At 46.2% G+C, this 17,049-nt stretch overlaps 1 protein-coding gene across 1 annotated transcript in view; it reads left to right on the forward strand.

The window, feature by feature from the left end:
• LOC135517153 (catenin delta-2-like) overlaps positions 1–17,049 on the forward strand; it is a 586,832-nt gene that overhangs the window by 311,702 nt on the left and 258,081 nt on the right. The window contains exon 11 of the mRNA XM_064941201.1: positions 11,954–12,103. Coding sequence (XP_064797273.1) covers positions 11,954–12,103 — 150 coding nt within the window. The remainder of the gene's footprint in view (positions 1–11,953; positions 12,104–17,049) is intronic.

The raw sequence follows: 17,049 nt of genomic DNA on the forward strand, positions 1-17,049 counted from the left end.
GTGTGGCAATAGAGATGGGACGACTAGGGATGGGGGTGTGGCAATAGGGATGGGGGTGCGGCAATAGGGAAGGGGGTGCGGCAATAGGGATGGGGGTGCGGCAATAGGGATGGGGGTGCGGCAATAGGGATGGGGTTGCGGCAATAGGGATGGGGGTGCGGTAATAGGGAAGGGGGTGCGGCAATAGGGATGGGGGTGTGGCAATAGGGATAGGGGTGTGGCAATAGAGATGGGGTGACTTGGGATGGGGGTGTGGCAATAGGGATGGGGGTGTGGCAATAGGGATGGGGGTGGGGCAATATGGATGGGGTGACTAGGGATGAGGGTGTGGCAATAGGGACGGGGGTGTGTAATAGAGATGGGGGTGTGTAATAGAGATGGGGGTCTGGCAATAGAGATGGGGCGACTAGGGATGGGGGTGTGGCACTAGGGATGGGGGTGTGGCACTAGGGATGGGGGTGTGGCACTAGGGATGGGGGTGTGGCACTAGGGATGGGGGTGTGGCACTAGGGATGGGGGTGTGGCAATAGAGATGGGGTGTGGCAATAGGGATGGATGTGTGGCAATAGGGATGGGGGTGCGGCAATAGGGATGGGGGTGCGGCAATAGGGAAGGGGGTGCGGCAATAGGGAAGGGGGTGTGGCAATAGAGATGGGTCGACTAGGGATGGGGGTGTGGCAATAGGGATGGGGGTGCGGTAATAGGGATGGGGGTGCGGCAATAGGGAAGGGGGTTCGGCAATAGGGATGGGGGTGCGGCAATAGGGAAGGGGGTGCGGCAATAGGGATGGGGGTGCGGCAATAGGGATTGGGGTGCGGCAATAGGGAAGGGGGTGCGGCAATAGGGAAGGGGGTGCGGCAATAGGGATGGGGGTGCGGCAATAGGGATGGGGGTGCGGCAATAGGGATGGGGGTGCGGCAATAGGGATGGGGGTGCGGCAATATAGATGGGGGTGTGGCAATATAGATGGGGTGACGAGGGATGGGGGTGTGGCAATAGAGATGGGGTGACTAGGGATAGGGGTGTGGCAATAGGGATGGATGTGTGGCAATAGGGATGGGGGTGTGGCAATAGAGATGGGGGTGTGGCAATAGAGATGGGGTGACTAGGGATGGGGGTGCGGCAAAAGGGATGGGGGTGCGGCAATAGGGAAGGGGGTGCGGCAATAGGGAAGGTGTTGCGGCAATAGGGATGGGGGTGCGGCAATAGGGATGGGGGTGCGGCAATAGGGATGGGGGTGTGGCAATAGGGATGGGGGTGTGGCACTAGGGATGGGGTGACTAGGGATGGGGGTGTGGCAATAGGGATGGGGGTGTGACACTAGGGATGGGGATGTTGCAATAGAGATGGGGGTGTGGCAATAGGGATGGGGGTGTGGCACTAGGGATGGGGTGACTAGGGATGGGGGTGTGGCAATAGGGATGGGGGTGTGACACTAGGGATGGGGGTGTTGCAATAGAGATGGGGTGACTAGGGATGGGGGTGTGGCAATAGGGATTGGGGTGTGGCAATAGGGATGGGGGTGTGGCAATAGAGATGGGGGTGTGGCAATAGAGATGGGGGTGTGGCAATAGAGATGGGGTGACAAGGGATGGGGGTGTGGCAATAGAGATGGGGTGACTAGGGATGGGGGTGTGGCAATAGGGATGGATGTGTGGCAATAGGGATGTGGGTGTGGCAATAGAGATGGGGTGACTAGGGATGGGGGTGTGGCAAAAGGATGGGGGTGTGGCAATAGAGATGGGGGTGTGGCAATAGAGATGGGGTGACTAGGGATTGGGGTGTAGCAATAGGGATGTGGGTGTGGCAATAGGAATGGGGGTGTGACAATGGGGATGGGGGTGTGGCAATAGGAATGGGGCTGTGGCAATAGGGATGGGGGTGTGGCACTAGGGATGGGGGTGTGACACTCGGGATGGGGGTGTGACACTAGTGATGAGGTGTGACACTAGGGATGGGGGTGTGACACTAGGGATGGGGGTGTGACACTAGGGATGTGGGTGTGACACTAGTGATGGGGGTATGACACTGGGGATGGGGGTATGACCCCAATAGACCCATCATTCTACACCATGGTGCCGCGATTTGGTTTTATGATGATATTTATAGTATTATAATACCATCCATACGTCTGTGTGTGTGTTTGTTGAATGTCGTCTCTGAAGGTTCAGTGCTTCTGAATACTGCATTTATACAGCTGAGTCGTGATGCTTCAAGGGGCACGTTGTAGAGAACAGAACACAGGCCAAGGTTGTGCTGTTTGCAGAGAGTTCTGTTGACATGAATGTAGACACATTCTATGAGATGGCCCATTCTATGAGATGGCCCATTCTATGAGATGGCCCATTCTATGAGATGGCCCATTCTATGAGATGGCCCATTCTATGAGATGACCCATTCTATGAGATGGCCCATTCTATGAGATGACCCATTCTATGAGATGGCCCATTCTATGAGATGACCCATTCTATGAGATGACCCATTCTATGAGATGACCCATTCTATGAGATGACCCATTCTATGAGATGACCCATTCTATGAGATGGCCCATTCTATGAGATGGCCCATTCTATGAGATGGCCCATTCTATGAGATGGCCCATTCTATGAGATGGCCCATTCTATGAGATGGCCCATTCTATGAGATGGCCCATTCTATGAGATGGCCCATTCTATGAGATGGCCCATTCTATGAGATGACCCATTCTATGAGATGGCCCATTCTATGAGATGGCCCATTCTATGAGATGACCCATTCTATGAGATGACCCATTCTATGAGATGGCCCATTCTATGAGATGACCCATTCTATGAGATGACCCATTCTATGAGATGACCCATTCTATGAGATGGCCCATTCTATGAGATGGCCCATTCTATGAGATGACCCATTCTATGAGATGGCCCATTCTATGAGATGACCTTAGCTGTTGTCAGGTCATGTTCAAGTCCACCGGTTACAGAGATTAGACTAAATTCCATTGTCAGAATTGTGAAGTGCTATTATTCTTAGGATATAATTTATTTATTATTTTGAAACAAGATGGGAGCTGACAGTGAACACACACTCTTAGCTATTGCATGACTGCGGTACTGAATGTGTGGGTTGTGATGCGCCAGCTACTCGTTTAATCATAATAAAGTCTTGATTCAGAAGTTTGATAGTCATTGACATTGAGCAGAAACATCAAAGTAAGAACTTCAATGCCTTTGTTTATAAAATGAGGTAAATCCCCAGGAGCAGCGGGCTAAAGAAATACTTAGTGGTGCCGCGCTGTGGTTTTATCATTATATTTATACAGTAACTTATTATAATACCATCCATGTTTCCTTTTTAGCACACAGACAGGAAGTTAAGAGCAGAACACAGGCAGCAGGGGACTTTTTTGCATATTCCAACCGTCCCTCTCTCCAACCGTCCCTCTCTCCAACCGTCCCTCTCTCCAACCGTCCCTCTCTCCAACCGTCCCTCTCTCCATCCGTCCTTCTCTCCATCCGTCCCTCTCTCCATCCATCCCTCTTTCCAACCGTCCCTCTCTCCAACCGTCCCTCTCTCCATCCATCCCTCCCTCCTTCCATCCCCCCTTATTTCTCTCCATCCCTCCATCCTAGCTTCAGTTGTACACTTTGATTTGGGGAGCCTCAGCAGTGACTCAGTAAGTGTCCATGAGACATCAAAGAAGGGAGGGAAGAGAGGAGAAGAGAGGTGGATGACAAGAATGAAACAGGCAATGAAGGAGTGTGTCCATTACTCTAATTAGTGCTCCCCTTTTCTCTATTCCCTACATCCTCTCTCCCCTTTTCTCTATTCCCTACATCCTCTCTCCCCTTTTCTCTATTCCCTACATCCTCTCTCCCCTTTTCTCTATTCCCTACATCCTCTCCCCCCTTTTCTCTATTCCCTACATCCTCTCCCCCCTTTTCTCTATTCCCTACATCCTCTCTCCCCTTTTCTCTATTCCCTACATCCTCTCCCCCCTTTTCTCTATTCCCTACATCCTCTCTCCCCTTTTCTCTATTCCCTACATCCTCTCTCCCCTTTTCTCTATTCCCTACATCCTCTCTCCCCTTTTCTCTATTCCCTACATCCTCTCTCCCCTTTGCTCTATTCCCTACATCCTCTCTCCCCTTTTCTCTATTCCCTACATCCTCTCCCCCCTTTTCTCTATTCCCTACATCCTCTCCCCACTTTTCTCTATTCCCTACATCCTCTCTCCCCTTTTCTCTATTCCCTACATCCTCTCTCCCCTTTTCTCTATTCCCTACATCCTCTCCCCCCTTTTCTCTATTCCCTACATCCTCTCTCCCCTTTTCTCTATTCCCTACATCATCTCTCCCCTTTTCTCTATTCCCTACATCCTCTCTCCCCTATTCTCTACATCCTCTCTCCCCTTTTCTCTATTCCCTACATCCTCTCTCCCCTTTTCTCTATTCCCTACATCCTCTCTCCTCTTTTCTGCCCATATTCAACACACTTGTTTTTGTAAATAACCATCATTGGAGTGTCAAAGGGAGGCAGCTGCCTTCAGTTTATAACTAATTATCTAGTCTTGGGTCCCTCTCACACACACACACACACACACACACACACACACACACACACACACACACACACACACACACACACACACACACACACACACACACTGCACCCCTCTCTTTCTGTCTCTCTCTCTATCTATCTCTCTCAGCCCCCCTCTCCTCCCCATCTTCACTCCTCTCGTCCTCCTAGGCAGGCCTTGCCATTCATTTGTAAAGCAGTGTAATTAACAAGCGTCCAGCAAGGAAAGGTCATAGGTGTCTGTGTTTCGGGACTCCTGCCAAGAGGAAGGGGAAATACACAATGTGGAAAAGGTCGTTTTACATCCTACTATTTTATTGCTGCCGTTAGACAACGTGCTCTATAGATATTACAGTCCATTACAACATCTCTGCCCTCCCTAAACAGTAACATGGTAAATGACCCTCTATCACTGGGGATCAGCACAATATACTCTGTAGAAATATCGCTGTCAGGAACAGTGTCTGCTATTGTTGCGCCATTGACTTCCTCCTCATCCCTCTCCTCTCTCTTCATCCCTCTCTCCTCTCCTCTCCCCTCATCCCTCTCTCTGCCTTCCCCTCATCTCTCCTCATCCCTCTCTCCACACTCCCTATCTACTCTCCTCATCCCCCTCTCCTCTCCTCCTCTCTCTCTTTCTGCACCTCCTCCTTCCCCTCCTCTCTCCTCATCCCTCTCTCCTCGTCCCTCTCTCCTCCTCCCTCTCTCCCACTCCCTCTCTCCTACTCTCTCCTCATCCTTCTCTCCTCATCCCCCTAACTCTCTCCTCACCCATCTCTCCTCATCCCCCAACCTCTTCTCCTCCTCCGTCTCTCCTCATCCCTCTCTCCTCTTCCCTCCCCTCTCCTCCTCTAATGAGTTCCCTTTTCATACGTTGATGACATTGCCTCCCAATCCCCCAGTGTAGACACACAAATGCTTGTCCTCTCTAATGGTGCTGGACAGATTCAGGCCTCTCACTGTCCGGGGTTTAACCTCATTGGGAAAATGAGCCAAGTGTGTGGTGTGTATGGAGAGTTTATCCAATGGTATCGCATTGTACCCTGGGGGTATAGTAGACTGGAGACGACAGGACAAGAGGTGCTGGGGGGGTACAGTCGACTGGAGACGACAGGACAAGAGGTGCTGGGGGGGTATAGTCGACTGGAGAGGACAGGACTAGAGGTGCTGGGGGGGTATAGTAGACTGGAGAAGACAGGACTAGAGGTGCTGGGGGGTATAGTAGCCTGGGGAAGACAGAACTAGAGGTGCCGGGAGGGTATAGTAGACTGGAGAAGACAGGACTAGAGGTGCCGGGGGGTATAGTAGACTGGGGAAGACAGGACTAGAGGTGCTGGGGGGGTATAGTAGACTGGAGAAGACAGGACTAGAGGTGCTGGGGGGGGGGGTAGGGGGTATAGTAGACTGGGGAAGACAGGACTAGAGGTGCTGGGGGGTATAGTAGACTGGAGAAGACAGGACTAGAGGTGCTGGGGGGTATAGTAGACTGGGGAAGACAGGACAAGAGGTGCTGGGGGGTATAGTAGACTGGGGAAGACAGGACTAGAGGTGCTGGGGGGTATAGTAGACTGGAGAAGACAGGACTAGAGGTGCTGGGGGGGTATAGTAGACTGGAGAAGGCGGGACTAGAGGTGCTGGGGGGGTATAGTAGACTGGGGAAGACAGGACTAGAGGTGCTGGGGGGGTATAGTAGACTGGAGAAGGCGGGACTAGAGGTGCTGGGGGGGTATAGTAGACTGGGGAAGACAGGACTAGAGATACTGAATATACTGTAGACTAGTAGAGGCTAGTAGAGACTAATATAGGCTTGTAGAGACTAATATACTGTAGACTAGTAGACAGATAGTAGAGACTAATATAGGCTGGTAGAGGCTAATATAGACTAGTAGAGTTGAATATACTGTAGACTAGTAGAGTCTACATAGATGCTCGTATAGGCTACGAAGAGGCTGGTAGAGTCTAGTAGAGACTCATTCAGGATAATGGAGACTAATATACTGTAGGCTAGTATAGGTTATTAGAGAATATTAGAAACTAGTATAGGCTAGTAAAGACGAGTATTGGCTACTAGAGACTAATATAAGCTAGTAGAGCCTTATATCGTTTAGTAGAGACAAATATACTGTTGGCTCGAAGAGCCTATTAGAGAATATTAGAGGCTAGTAGAGGCTAATATTCTGAAGGCTTGTAGAGGTTATTAGAGATTAGTAGAGTCTATTAGAAGCTAGTAGAGGCTAATATACTGAATGCTAGTAGAGGATATTAGATGCTAGTATAGGCTAGACAAGACTAGTAAAGGATATTAGATGCTATTAGAGGCTAGTACTAGTAGAGGCTTGAAGAGTCTAGTAAAGGCTAGAAGAAGCTAGTGGAAGATATTAGAGGCTAGTAGAGTCTATTAGAGGCTACTGGATGATAATATACTGTAGGCTATTAGAAGCTAATATAGGCTAGCATAAGCTAATATAGGCTAGCAGAGGCTAATATAGGCTAGTAGAGACTAATATAGGCTAGTAGAGACTAATATAGGCCAGTAGAGGCTAATATAGGTCAGTAGAGACTAATATACTGTAGACTAGTATAGGCTAATAGAGCCTACATAGAGGCTAGTAGAGGATATTAGAGGCTAGTTCAGGCTAATATACTGTAGGCTAATAGAGGTTATTAGAGGGTAGTAGAAGCTAGAAAGGCCCGTAGTGGCTAATATAGGCTAGTAGCGGATAATATAGGCCAGCAGAGGCTAATAGAGAATATTAGAGACTAGTAGAAGATATTACAGGCTAGTAGAGGAGAGTAGAGGCAAATATACTGTGGGCAAGTATCGACTAATATAGGATAGTAGAGCCTAAGTTAGGCTAGTAGAGGCTGTTATAGGCTCGTAGAGTCTAATATAGGCTAGTAGAGACTAATATAGGCTACTAGAATCTAATATAGGCTAGTAGAGACTAATATAGACCTGTAGTCTAATATAGGCTAGTAGAGTCTAATATAGGCTAGTAGAGACTAATATAGGCTAGTAGAGTCTAATATAGGCTAGTAGAGACTAATATAGGCTAGTATAGTCGAATATAGGCTCTTAGAGACGAATATACTGTAGACTAGTAGAGGCTACTTGAGGCTAATTTAGGCTAGTAGAGGCTGTTATAGGCTAGTAGAGACTACTACAGGCTAGTAGAGTCTAATATAGGTGAGTAGAGGCTGGTATAGGCTAGTAGAGACTAATGTAGGATAGTAGAGACTAATTTAGGCTAGTAGAGTCTAATATAGGCTAGTAGAGGCTGTTATAGGCTAGTAGAGACTAATATAGGCTAGTAGAGTCTAATATAGGCAAGGATAGTCTAATATAGTCTAGTAGAGACTAATTTAGGCTAGTAGAGTCTAATATAGTCTAGTAGAGACTAATTTAGGCTAGTAGAGTCTAATATAGTCTAGTAGAGACTAATATAGGCTAGTAGAGTCTAATATAGGCAAGGATAGTCTAATATAGTCTAGTAGAGACTAATATAGGCTAGTAGAGACTTATATCTGTATCAGTAGAGACTTCTATCTTAAAATGATCTGCCGAAAAATTTTGCAACCCCCTATTACTAGCCTGTTCAACCTGTCTGAGTTTACCAAAGATTGGAAAGGTGCAGCGGTCATCCCCCTCTTTAAAGGGGGACACACTCTAGACCCAAACTGCTACAGACCTATATCTATTCTACCCTGCCTTTCTAAGGTCTTCGAAAGCAAAGTTAACAAAAAGATTAATGACCATTTCGAATCCCACCGTACCTTCTTCGCTATGCAATCTGGTTTCAGAGCTGGTCATGGGTGCACCTCAGCCACGCTCAAGGTCCTAAACGATATCATAACCTCCATTGATAAGAGACAATACTGTGCAGTTGTATTCATCGACCTGGCCAAGGCTTTCGACTCTGTCAAACACCACATTCTTACCGGCAGACTCAACAGCCTTGGTTTCTCAAATGACTGCCTCGCCTGGTCCACCAACTACTTCTTTGATAGAGTTCAGTGTGTAAAATCAGAGGGTCTGTTGTCCGGACCTCTGGCAATTTCTATGGGGGTGCCACTGGGTTAAATTCTCGGGCCGACTCTCTTCTCTGTATACATCAATGATGTCGCTCTTGCTGCTGGTGATTCTCTGATCCACCTTTACGCAGACAACACCATTCTGTATACTTCTGGCCCTTCTTTTGACACTGTTTAACTAACCTCCAGACGAGCTTCAATGCCATACAACTCTTCTTCCGTGGCCTCCAACTGCTCTTAAATGCAAGTAAAACTAAATGCATGCTCTTCAACCCGATCGCTACCCGCACCTGCCTGCCTATCCAGCATCACTACTGGACGGTTCTGACTTAGAATATGTGGACACCTACAAAGACCTAGGTGTCTGGTTAGACTGTAAACTCTCCTTCCAGACTCACATTAAGCATCTCCAATCCAAAATTAAATCTAGAAACGGCTTCCTATTTCGCAAACAAAGCATCCTTCACTCATTCTGCCAAACATACCCCCGTAAAACTGACCATACTACTGATCCTCGATTTCGGTGATGTCATTTACAAAATAGCCTCCAACACCCTACTCAGCAAATTGGATGCAGTCCATCACAGTGCCATCCGTTTTGTTACCAAAGCCCCATATACTACCCACCACTTCGACCTGTAAGCTCTCGTTGGCTGGACCTCGCTTCATGCTCGTCGCCAAACCGACTGGCTCCAGGTCATCTACAAGTCTTTGCTAGGTAAAGCCCTGACTTATCTCAGCTCACTGGTCACCATAGCAGCTCCAGGAGGTACAGTGCCTTGCGAAAGTATTCGGCCCCCTTGAACTTTGCGACCTTTTGCCACATTTCAGGCTTCAAACATAAAGAAATAAAACTGTGTTTTTTTGTGAAGAATCAACAACAAGTGGGACACAATCATGAAGTGGAACGACATTTATTGGATATTTCAAACTTTTTTAACAAATCAAAAACTGAAAAATTGGGCGTGCAAAATTATTCAGCCCCTTTACTTTAAGTGCAGCAAACTCTCTCCAGAAGTTCAGTGAGGATCTTTGAATGATCCAATGTTGACCTAAATGACTAATGATGATAAATACAATCCACCTGTGTGTAATCAAGTCTCCGTATAAATGCACTTGCACTGTGATAGTCTCAGAGGTCCGTTAAAAGCGCAGAGAGCATCATGGAGAACAAGGAACACACCAGGCAGGTCCGAGATACTGTTGTGAAGATGTTTAAAGCCGGATTTGGATACAAAAAAATTTCCCAAGCTTTAAACATCCCAAGGAGCACTGTGCAAGCGATAATATTGAAATGGAAGTAGTATCAGACCACTGCAAATCTACCAAGACCTGGCCATCCCTCTAAACTTTCAGCTCATACAAGGAGAAGACTGATCAGAGATGCAGCCAAGAGGCCCATGATCACTCTGGATGAACTGCAGAGATCTACAGCTGAGGTGGGAGACTCTGTCCATAGGACAACAATCAGTCGTATATTGCACAAATCTGGCCTTTATGGAAGAGTGGCAAAAAGAAAGCCATTTCTTAAAGATATCCATAAAAAGTGTCGTTTAAAGTTTGCCACAAGCCAACTGGGAGACACACCAAACATGTGGAAGAAGGTGCTCTGGTCAGATGAAACCAAAATTGAACTTTTTGGCAACAATGCAAAATGTTATGTTTGGCGTAAAAGCAACACAGCTCATCACCCTGAACACACCATACCCACTGTTAAACATGGTGGTGGCAGCATCATGGTTTGGGCCTGCTTTTCTTCAGCAGGGACAGGGAAGATGGTTAAAATTGATGGGAAGATGGATGTAGCCAAATACAGGACCATTCTTGAAGAAAACCTGATGGAGTCTGCAAAAGACCTGAGACTGGGACGGAGATTTGTCTTCGAACAAGACAATGATCCAAAACATAAAGCAAAATCTACAATGGAATGGTTCAAAAATAAACATATCCAGGTGTTAGAATGGCCAAGTCAAAGTCCAGACCTGAATCCAATTGAGAATCTGTGGAAAGAACTGAAAACTGCTGTTCACAAATGCTCTCCATCCAACCTCACTGAGCTCGAGCTGTTTTGCAAGGAGGAATGGGAAAAACTTTCAGTCTCTCGATGTGCAAAACTGATAGAGACATACCCCAAGAGACTTACAGCTGTAATCGCAGCAAAAGGTGGCGCTACAAAGTATTAACTTAAGGGGGCTGAATAATTTTGCACGCCCAATTTTTCAGTTTTTGATTTGTTAAAAAAGTTTGAAATATCCAATAAATGTCGTTCCACTTCATGATTGTGTCCCACTTGTTGTTGATTCTTCACAAAAAAATACAGTTTTATATCTTTATGTTTGAAGCCTGAAATGTGGCAAAAGGTCGCAAAGTTCAAGGGGGCCGAATACTTTCGCAAGGCACTGTATATTTCACTGGTCATCCCCAAAACCAATTCCTACTTTGGCCGTCTTTCCTTCCAGTTCTCTGCTGCCAATGACTGGAACGGACTGCAAAAATAACTGAAGTTGGAGACTCATATCTCCCTCACTAACTTTAAGCACCAGCTGTCAGAGCAGCTCACAGATCACTGCACCTGTACATAGCCCATCTGTAAATAGCCCTTCCAACTTCCTCATCTCCATACTGGGTTTATTTATTTATCTCGCTCTTTTGCACCCCAATATCTCTACTTGCACATTCATCTTCTGCACATCCTACCATTCCAGTGTTTAATTGCTATATTGTAATCACTTTGCCACTATGGCCTATTTATTGCCTTACCTCCCTTAACATACCTAATTTGCACACACTGTATATAGACTTTTTCTACTGTATTATTGACTGTATGTTTGTTTATTCCATGTGTAACTCTGTGCTGTTGTTTGTGTCGAACTGCTTTGCTTTATCTTGGCCAGGTCGCAATTGTAAATGAGAACTTGTTCTCAACTAGCCTACCTGGTTAAATAAAGGTGAAATAAATAAATGAAATAAAAATATCGGTGAGTAGAGCATAATTTAGGCTAGTAGAGACTAATTTACTGTTGGCTAGTAGAGGCTAGTAGAGGCTAGCCGCTATGGGAGTAGAAGCCGGAAAAGACTATGAGGACAGAAACAGACATGTAGCTCTCACTGAAATTATCATAAATAAAAGGAGAGGAGAGGGTGGAGCTCTTTCTGGAAGTGGTGTCGTTTCAATTACATTCGGCTGGAGAAAACCAAGTCAACACTCAGGGCTGATATCTTTCTCTGTCTCTCTCTCTCTCTCTCTCTCTCTCTCTCTCTCTCTCGCTCTCTATCTCTCTCTCTCTCTCTCTCTCTCTCTCTCTCTCTCTCTCTCGCTCTCTATCTCTCTCTCTCTCCCTCCATCCCTCCCCCTCTCCAGGTTGCAGGGGTTCATACAGTAGTCAGCATAGCCACTGTGGTCCAGACCTGCGTCCCCTAGGATCCTCTGACCACCAAATAGAGCCCCCCTATGAGGACAGAGTCAACCTCTATCACAAAGGACCTATGAGGGGACTGGGTAACAATACTGGTAAGACTATGGATATATGCACACATGCACACACACACGCACGGACATGCACGTGCACACAAACACACACACACACAGATGCACACACATCTGTATTCAGTAGACAAATTTACATAAAATATAAAAATACCGAAACAGACAGGCACATACTCTCTGTTGTTATCATCTGTGCATAGTCACTTTAATAACTCTACCTACATGTACATATTACCTCAGCTAACCGGTGCCCCAGCTCATTGACTCTGCATTGGTAACTCCTGGAATATAGTCTTGCTATTGCTATTTTACTGCTGCTCTTGAATTACTTGTTACTTTTATCTCTTATTCATATCCATATTTTTTTGAAACTGCATTGTAGGTTAGGGGCTCGTAAGTAAGCATTTCACTGTAAGGTCTGTTGTATTCGGTCCATGTGACAAATACAATTTGATTTGATTTGACATATAAACAGATAGACACATAAATACACATGTATTATTCATACATGTACTTTTCTTTGTTTTCTCTTTCTTCTTCTTTTTTTTGTGTAATTGTATTGTTCTTTAGTTGCAGTGTTCCTTTAGTTGTAGTGTTCCTAGTTTTTTTATGTGTTGCAGTTCATTAGTGTCCGTTAGTATTCCGTATTTTGTCATGTTTTGTGTGGACTCTAGAAAGCGTACATGGTGCTGCAGTGGATAGCAGCCGTTTTACGGGCTCTACACATATTCTGCTATTTTGTGTGTTTTTCACCCTGATCTTAACTTTGTTTGTACATAATGTCTCCGCCGTCATTTCCTATGACCGAAAACAGCTTCCGGACATCAGACAAAGCGATCACTGACCTCACTTTTGGACAAAAATGTCTACTTCAACGTGTCGGCATCTCTGGACATTCTCCTTACTCCGGACCAGGCACTAATCTCTGGGACTGGAGAGAAAACGCAAGGGTGAAAGTGAGGCAGGGGAGCCATCACACTGATGAGACTCTATTGGCAAACGTGCATTTACTGGAGAACAAACTGGATATGCTCTGTTCGAGACTATCCTGTCCCACGGACCTTAAAAACTGTCATATCCTGTGTTTTCTCTGAGTCGTGGCTGAACGAGGCCATGGATATATATGTCTCGGTAGTTTTTCTATGCATCGTCAAGACCGGATGGCTCCGGTAGACGAAGGGAGGAGGGGTGTGTCTCTTTGTTAACAACAGCTGGTGCACAATCTCTAAAGTTAAGTACGTTTAGAGTTTTTGCTCGCCTGAGTTAGAATACCTCATCATATTTTAAAGACCATTTACCAAGAGAGTTTTCATCTGTATTTTTCATAGCTGTTTATTCTCCACCATAACTGACGCTGGCACTAAGACCGCACTCCAATAGCTGTATAGTGCGATAAGACAAAAAGAAAATGCACATTCATAGGTGGTGTTTGTCGTAGCCTGTGATTTTAATGCAGAGTAACTGAAATCAGTTTTATGTCATTTTTATCAGCATGTCACCTGTGCAATCTAGAGGCGACAAAACTCTAGATAACGTTTACTACTACGCCTGTTCTGATGCGCAACGGATGTGGCAGGGTTTGAAAACTATCCCGGATTACTAAGGGAAACCCTGCCTTCAGAAGCACAGCTCCTACTAGACCTAAATGCCTTCAATGCTCGCTTCAAGGCAAGCAACACTGAACCATGCATGAGAGCACCAGCTGTTCCGGACGACTGTGGCTTTTGTCAGTAAGACCTTTGAACAAATTAACAGCAGGAACCATACTCAGATCATGCAATGTCTTTACTGACATTTTCAACCTATCCCTGACAAGGTCTGTAATACCAACTTGTTTCAAGTGTACCACCATTGGTCCCCGAGCCCAAGAATGCCAAGGTAACCTGCCTAAATGACTATCGTCCCGTAGCATTCACATCTATACCCATGAAATACTTTGAAAGGCTGGTCATGGCTCACATCAACATCATCATCCCACACACACTGGACCCACTCCAATCCGCATACTACCCTAACAGATCCACAGATGACACAATCTCTATTGCACTCCACACTTCCCTTAACCACTTGGACTAAAGGAATACCTATGTAAGAATGCTGTTCGTTGACTACAGCTCAGCATTCCCCTCCAAGCTCATCACCAAGCTAATGACCCTGGGACTGAACAACTCCCTCTGCAACTAGATCCTGGACTTACTGACGGGACACCCCCAGGCGGCGAGGGTAGGCAGCAACACTTCTGCCACGTTGACGATCAACAAGAGGTCCCCTCAGGGGTGTGTGCTTAGTACTCCTGTACTCCCTGTTCACCCACGACTGTGTGGCTGCGCGCGACTCCAACACTATAATTGAGTTTGTTGACAACACGACGGTGGTAGGACGATGAGGCAGCCTACAGGGAGGAGGTCAGAGACCTGGCAGTGTGGTGCCAGGACAAAAACCTCTCGCTCAACGTCAGCAAGACAAATGAGCTGATCGTGGACTACAGGAAAAGGAGGGGAGTGCACGCCCCATCCACATTGATGGGACTGTAGTGGAGCTTCTAGTTCCTCTGTGTCCACGTCACTAAGAAAGTAACATGGTCCACACACACCCACACAGTTTTGAAAAGGGCACAACAGTGCCTCATCCCCCTCAGGAGCCTGAAAATATTTGACATGGGCCCTCAGATCTTTAAAAAGTTCTACAGCTGCACCATTGAGAGCATCTTGACTGGCTGCACCACCGCTTGGTATGTCAATTGCAAGGCACCCAACAACAAGGCACTACAGATGGTGGTGAGTACGGCCCAGGCCATCACTGGGGCTGAGCTCCCTGCAATCCAGAACCTCTTTACAAGGCGGTGTCAGAGGAAGGCCCAAAAAATTGTCAAAGACTCCAGCCACCCAAGCTATAAACTGTTTGCTCTGTTACAGCACTGCAAGCTGTACCAACAAGACCCTGAACAGCTTCTACACCGAAGCCATAAGGCTGCTAAACAAGGCTACTAAACAAGGCTGCTAAACAAGGCTACTAAACAAGACTGCTAAATAGCTAATCAATCAAATGTCTACCCGGACTACCTGCCTTGACCTCCCAGCAATTGAATCTCCTGAACAGAACACTGGCTTTTATATAGCTTCAGAATGAATGTGTAACTGGCGTCTTGACGAGGGGGTGGGGTCAGCTCTCCAATTAGCCATGGAGTCGACCAATCAGCTGCTTGAGGGATTTCAGGAAGCCATTTCCTGAAATAAACACATGCAAATACACAAACTACAACACAAACTGGGGAACGTAACACTAACTCTCTTGCACTGACTGTATATAGACACACTGGACATTACGCACGCACACACACACACACACACACACACACACACACACACACACACACACACACACACACACACACACACACACACACACACACACACACACACACACAGCCTCCAATATCTTGCACTGACTGTATATAGACACACTGGACATTACGCACGCACACACACACACACACACACACACACACACACACACACACACACACACACACACACACACACACACACACACACACACACACACACACACACACACACACACACACACACACACACACACACACACACACACACACACACACACAGCCTCCAATACTCTACTCAGCCAATTGGATGCAGTCCATCACAGTGCCATCCGTTTTGTTGTTACCAAAGCCCCGTATACTACCCGCCACTTCGACCTGTAAGCTCTCGTTGGCTGCACCTCTCTTCATGCTCGTCGCCAAACTGACTGACTCCAGGTCATCTACAAGTCTTTGCTAGGTAAGGCCCTGACTTATCTCAGCTCACTGGTCACCATAGCAGCTCCAGCAGGTATATGTCACTGGTCACCATAGCAGCTCCAGCAGGTATATGTCACTGGTCAATGATGACGGTAAATAAACTACTATAGATGACTAATTGTTTGGTTATGGTACTTGAAAGTAAAATACATTTGTTTATTATTTGCTTTTAGGATCCCCATTAGCTTTTGCAGAAGCGGCAGCTACTCGTCCTGGGGTCCACAGTCAGACATTGGCCGCAGCCATTGAGCATGTCTTTGGAGTAAACACTCTAGATACACTACACCCGGGTGCATCCAAGCTTGTTTATTGGGCAAATATGGAAGAACGATTTGTTTACTCTCTGAGAAATGCATTATTACACGTTTCAGGATTTGCTACCGTAAAAACAAAATGATAAAATACACAATTTACCGCTATTGCATTAGTTAGATTGATGCAAGTGCGTTCGTTTTATATTGTAAAACACCCAATGAGATGAATTAGCATTTTATTTCCAGCAAACAGTAGGAAATCTCTTAGTGAGCATTAACTGATTGAGAACAGTGTGTTTAAAGATAGTTAGAATTACCACTGCAGGGTCTAATAGGGATACATAATGAATACGTGATGCCTCATTCATTCACACACACAAACACACACACACACACACACACACACACACACACACACACACACACACACACACACACACACACACACACACACACACACACACACACACACACACACACACACACACACACACACACACACACACACACACACACACACACTCCCTAAGATCCCAAATGTGTAAGTGATGCCTTGTCGTAAGGACGAGATAGAGATAGTGCTGACGTTGGGAACAGTGTAGTCATTCATGATGTTATAGTTCTACATTATAGTGTCATTACCCTGCTCTGTATTCCGGTAATTGTTGCTAGAAGTCTCTTTTGGTTTCTATAACACTGCATTGAGTTCCCTCTTAAGCCTGCAATGTATAGTTTATTGTTGGTTCTGGTGTAATCACAGGAGGCTGCTGACGGGTGGAAGGTGCAACATAATGGCCACGAAGTACTGCAGGTCAATGTGGCCTATTTCAAGCTATTACTTTTATAGTAGCCAGTGGTGTAAAGCACTTAAGTAAAAATGTATTAAAGTAATA

This window comes from Oncorhynchus masou, chromosome 28 (assembly GCF_036934945.1).
Source record: "Oncorhynchus masou masou isolate Uvic2021 chromosome 28, UVic_Omas_1.1, whole genome shotgun sequence".
Lineage (NCBI taxonomy): Eukaryota > Metazoa > Chordata > Actinopteri > Salmoniformes > Salmonidae > Oncorhynchus > Oncorhynchus masou.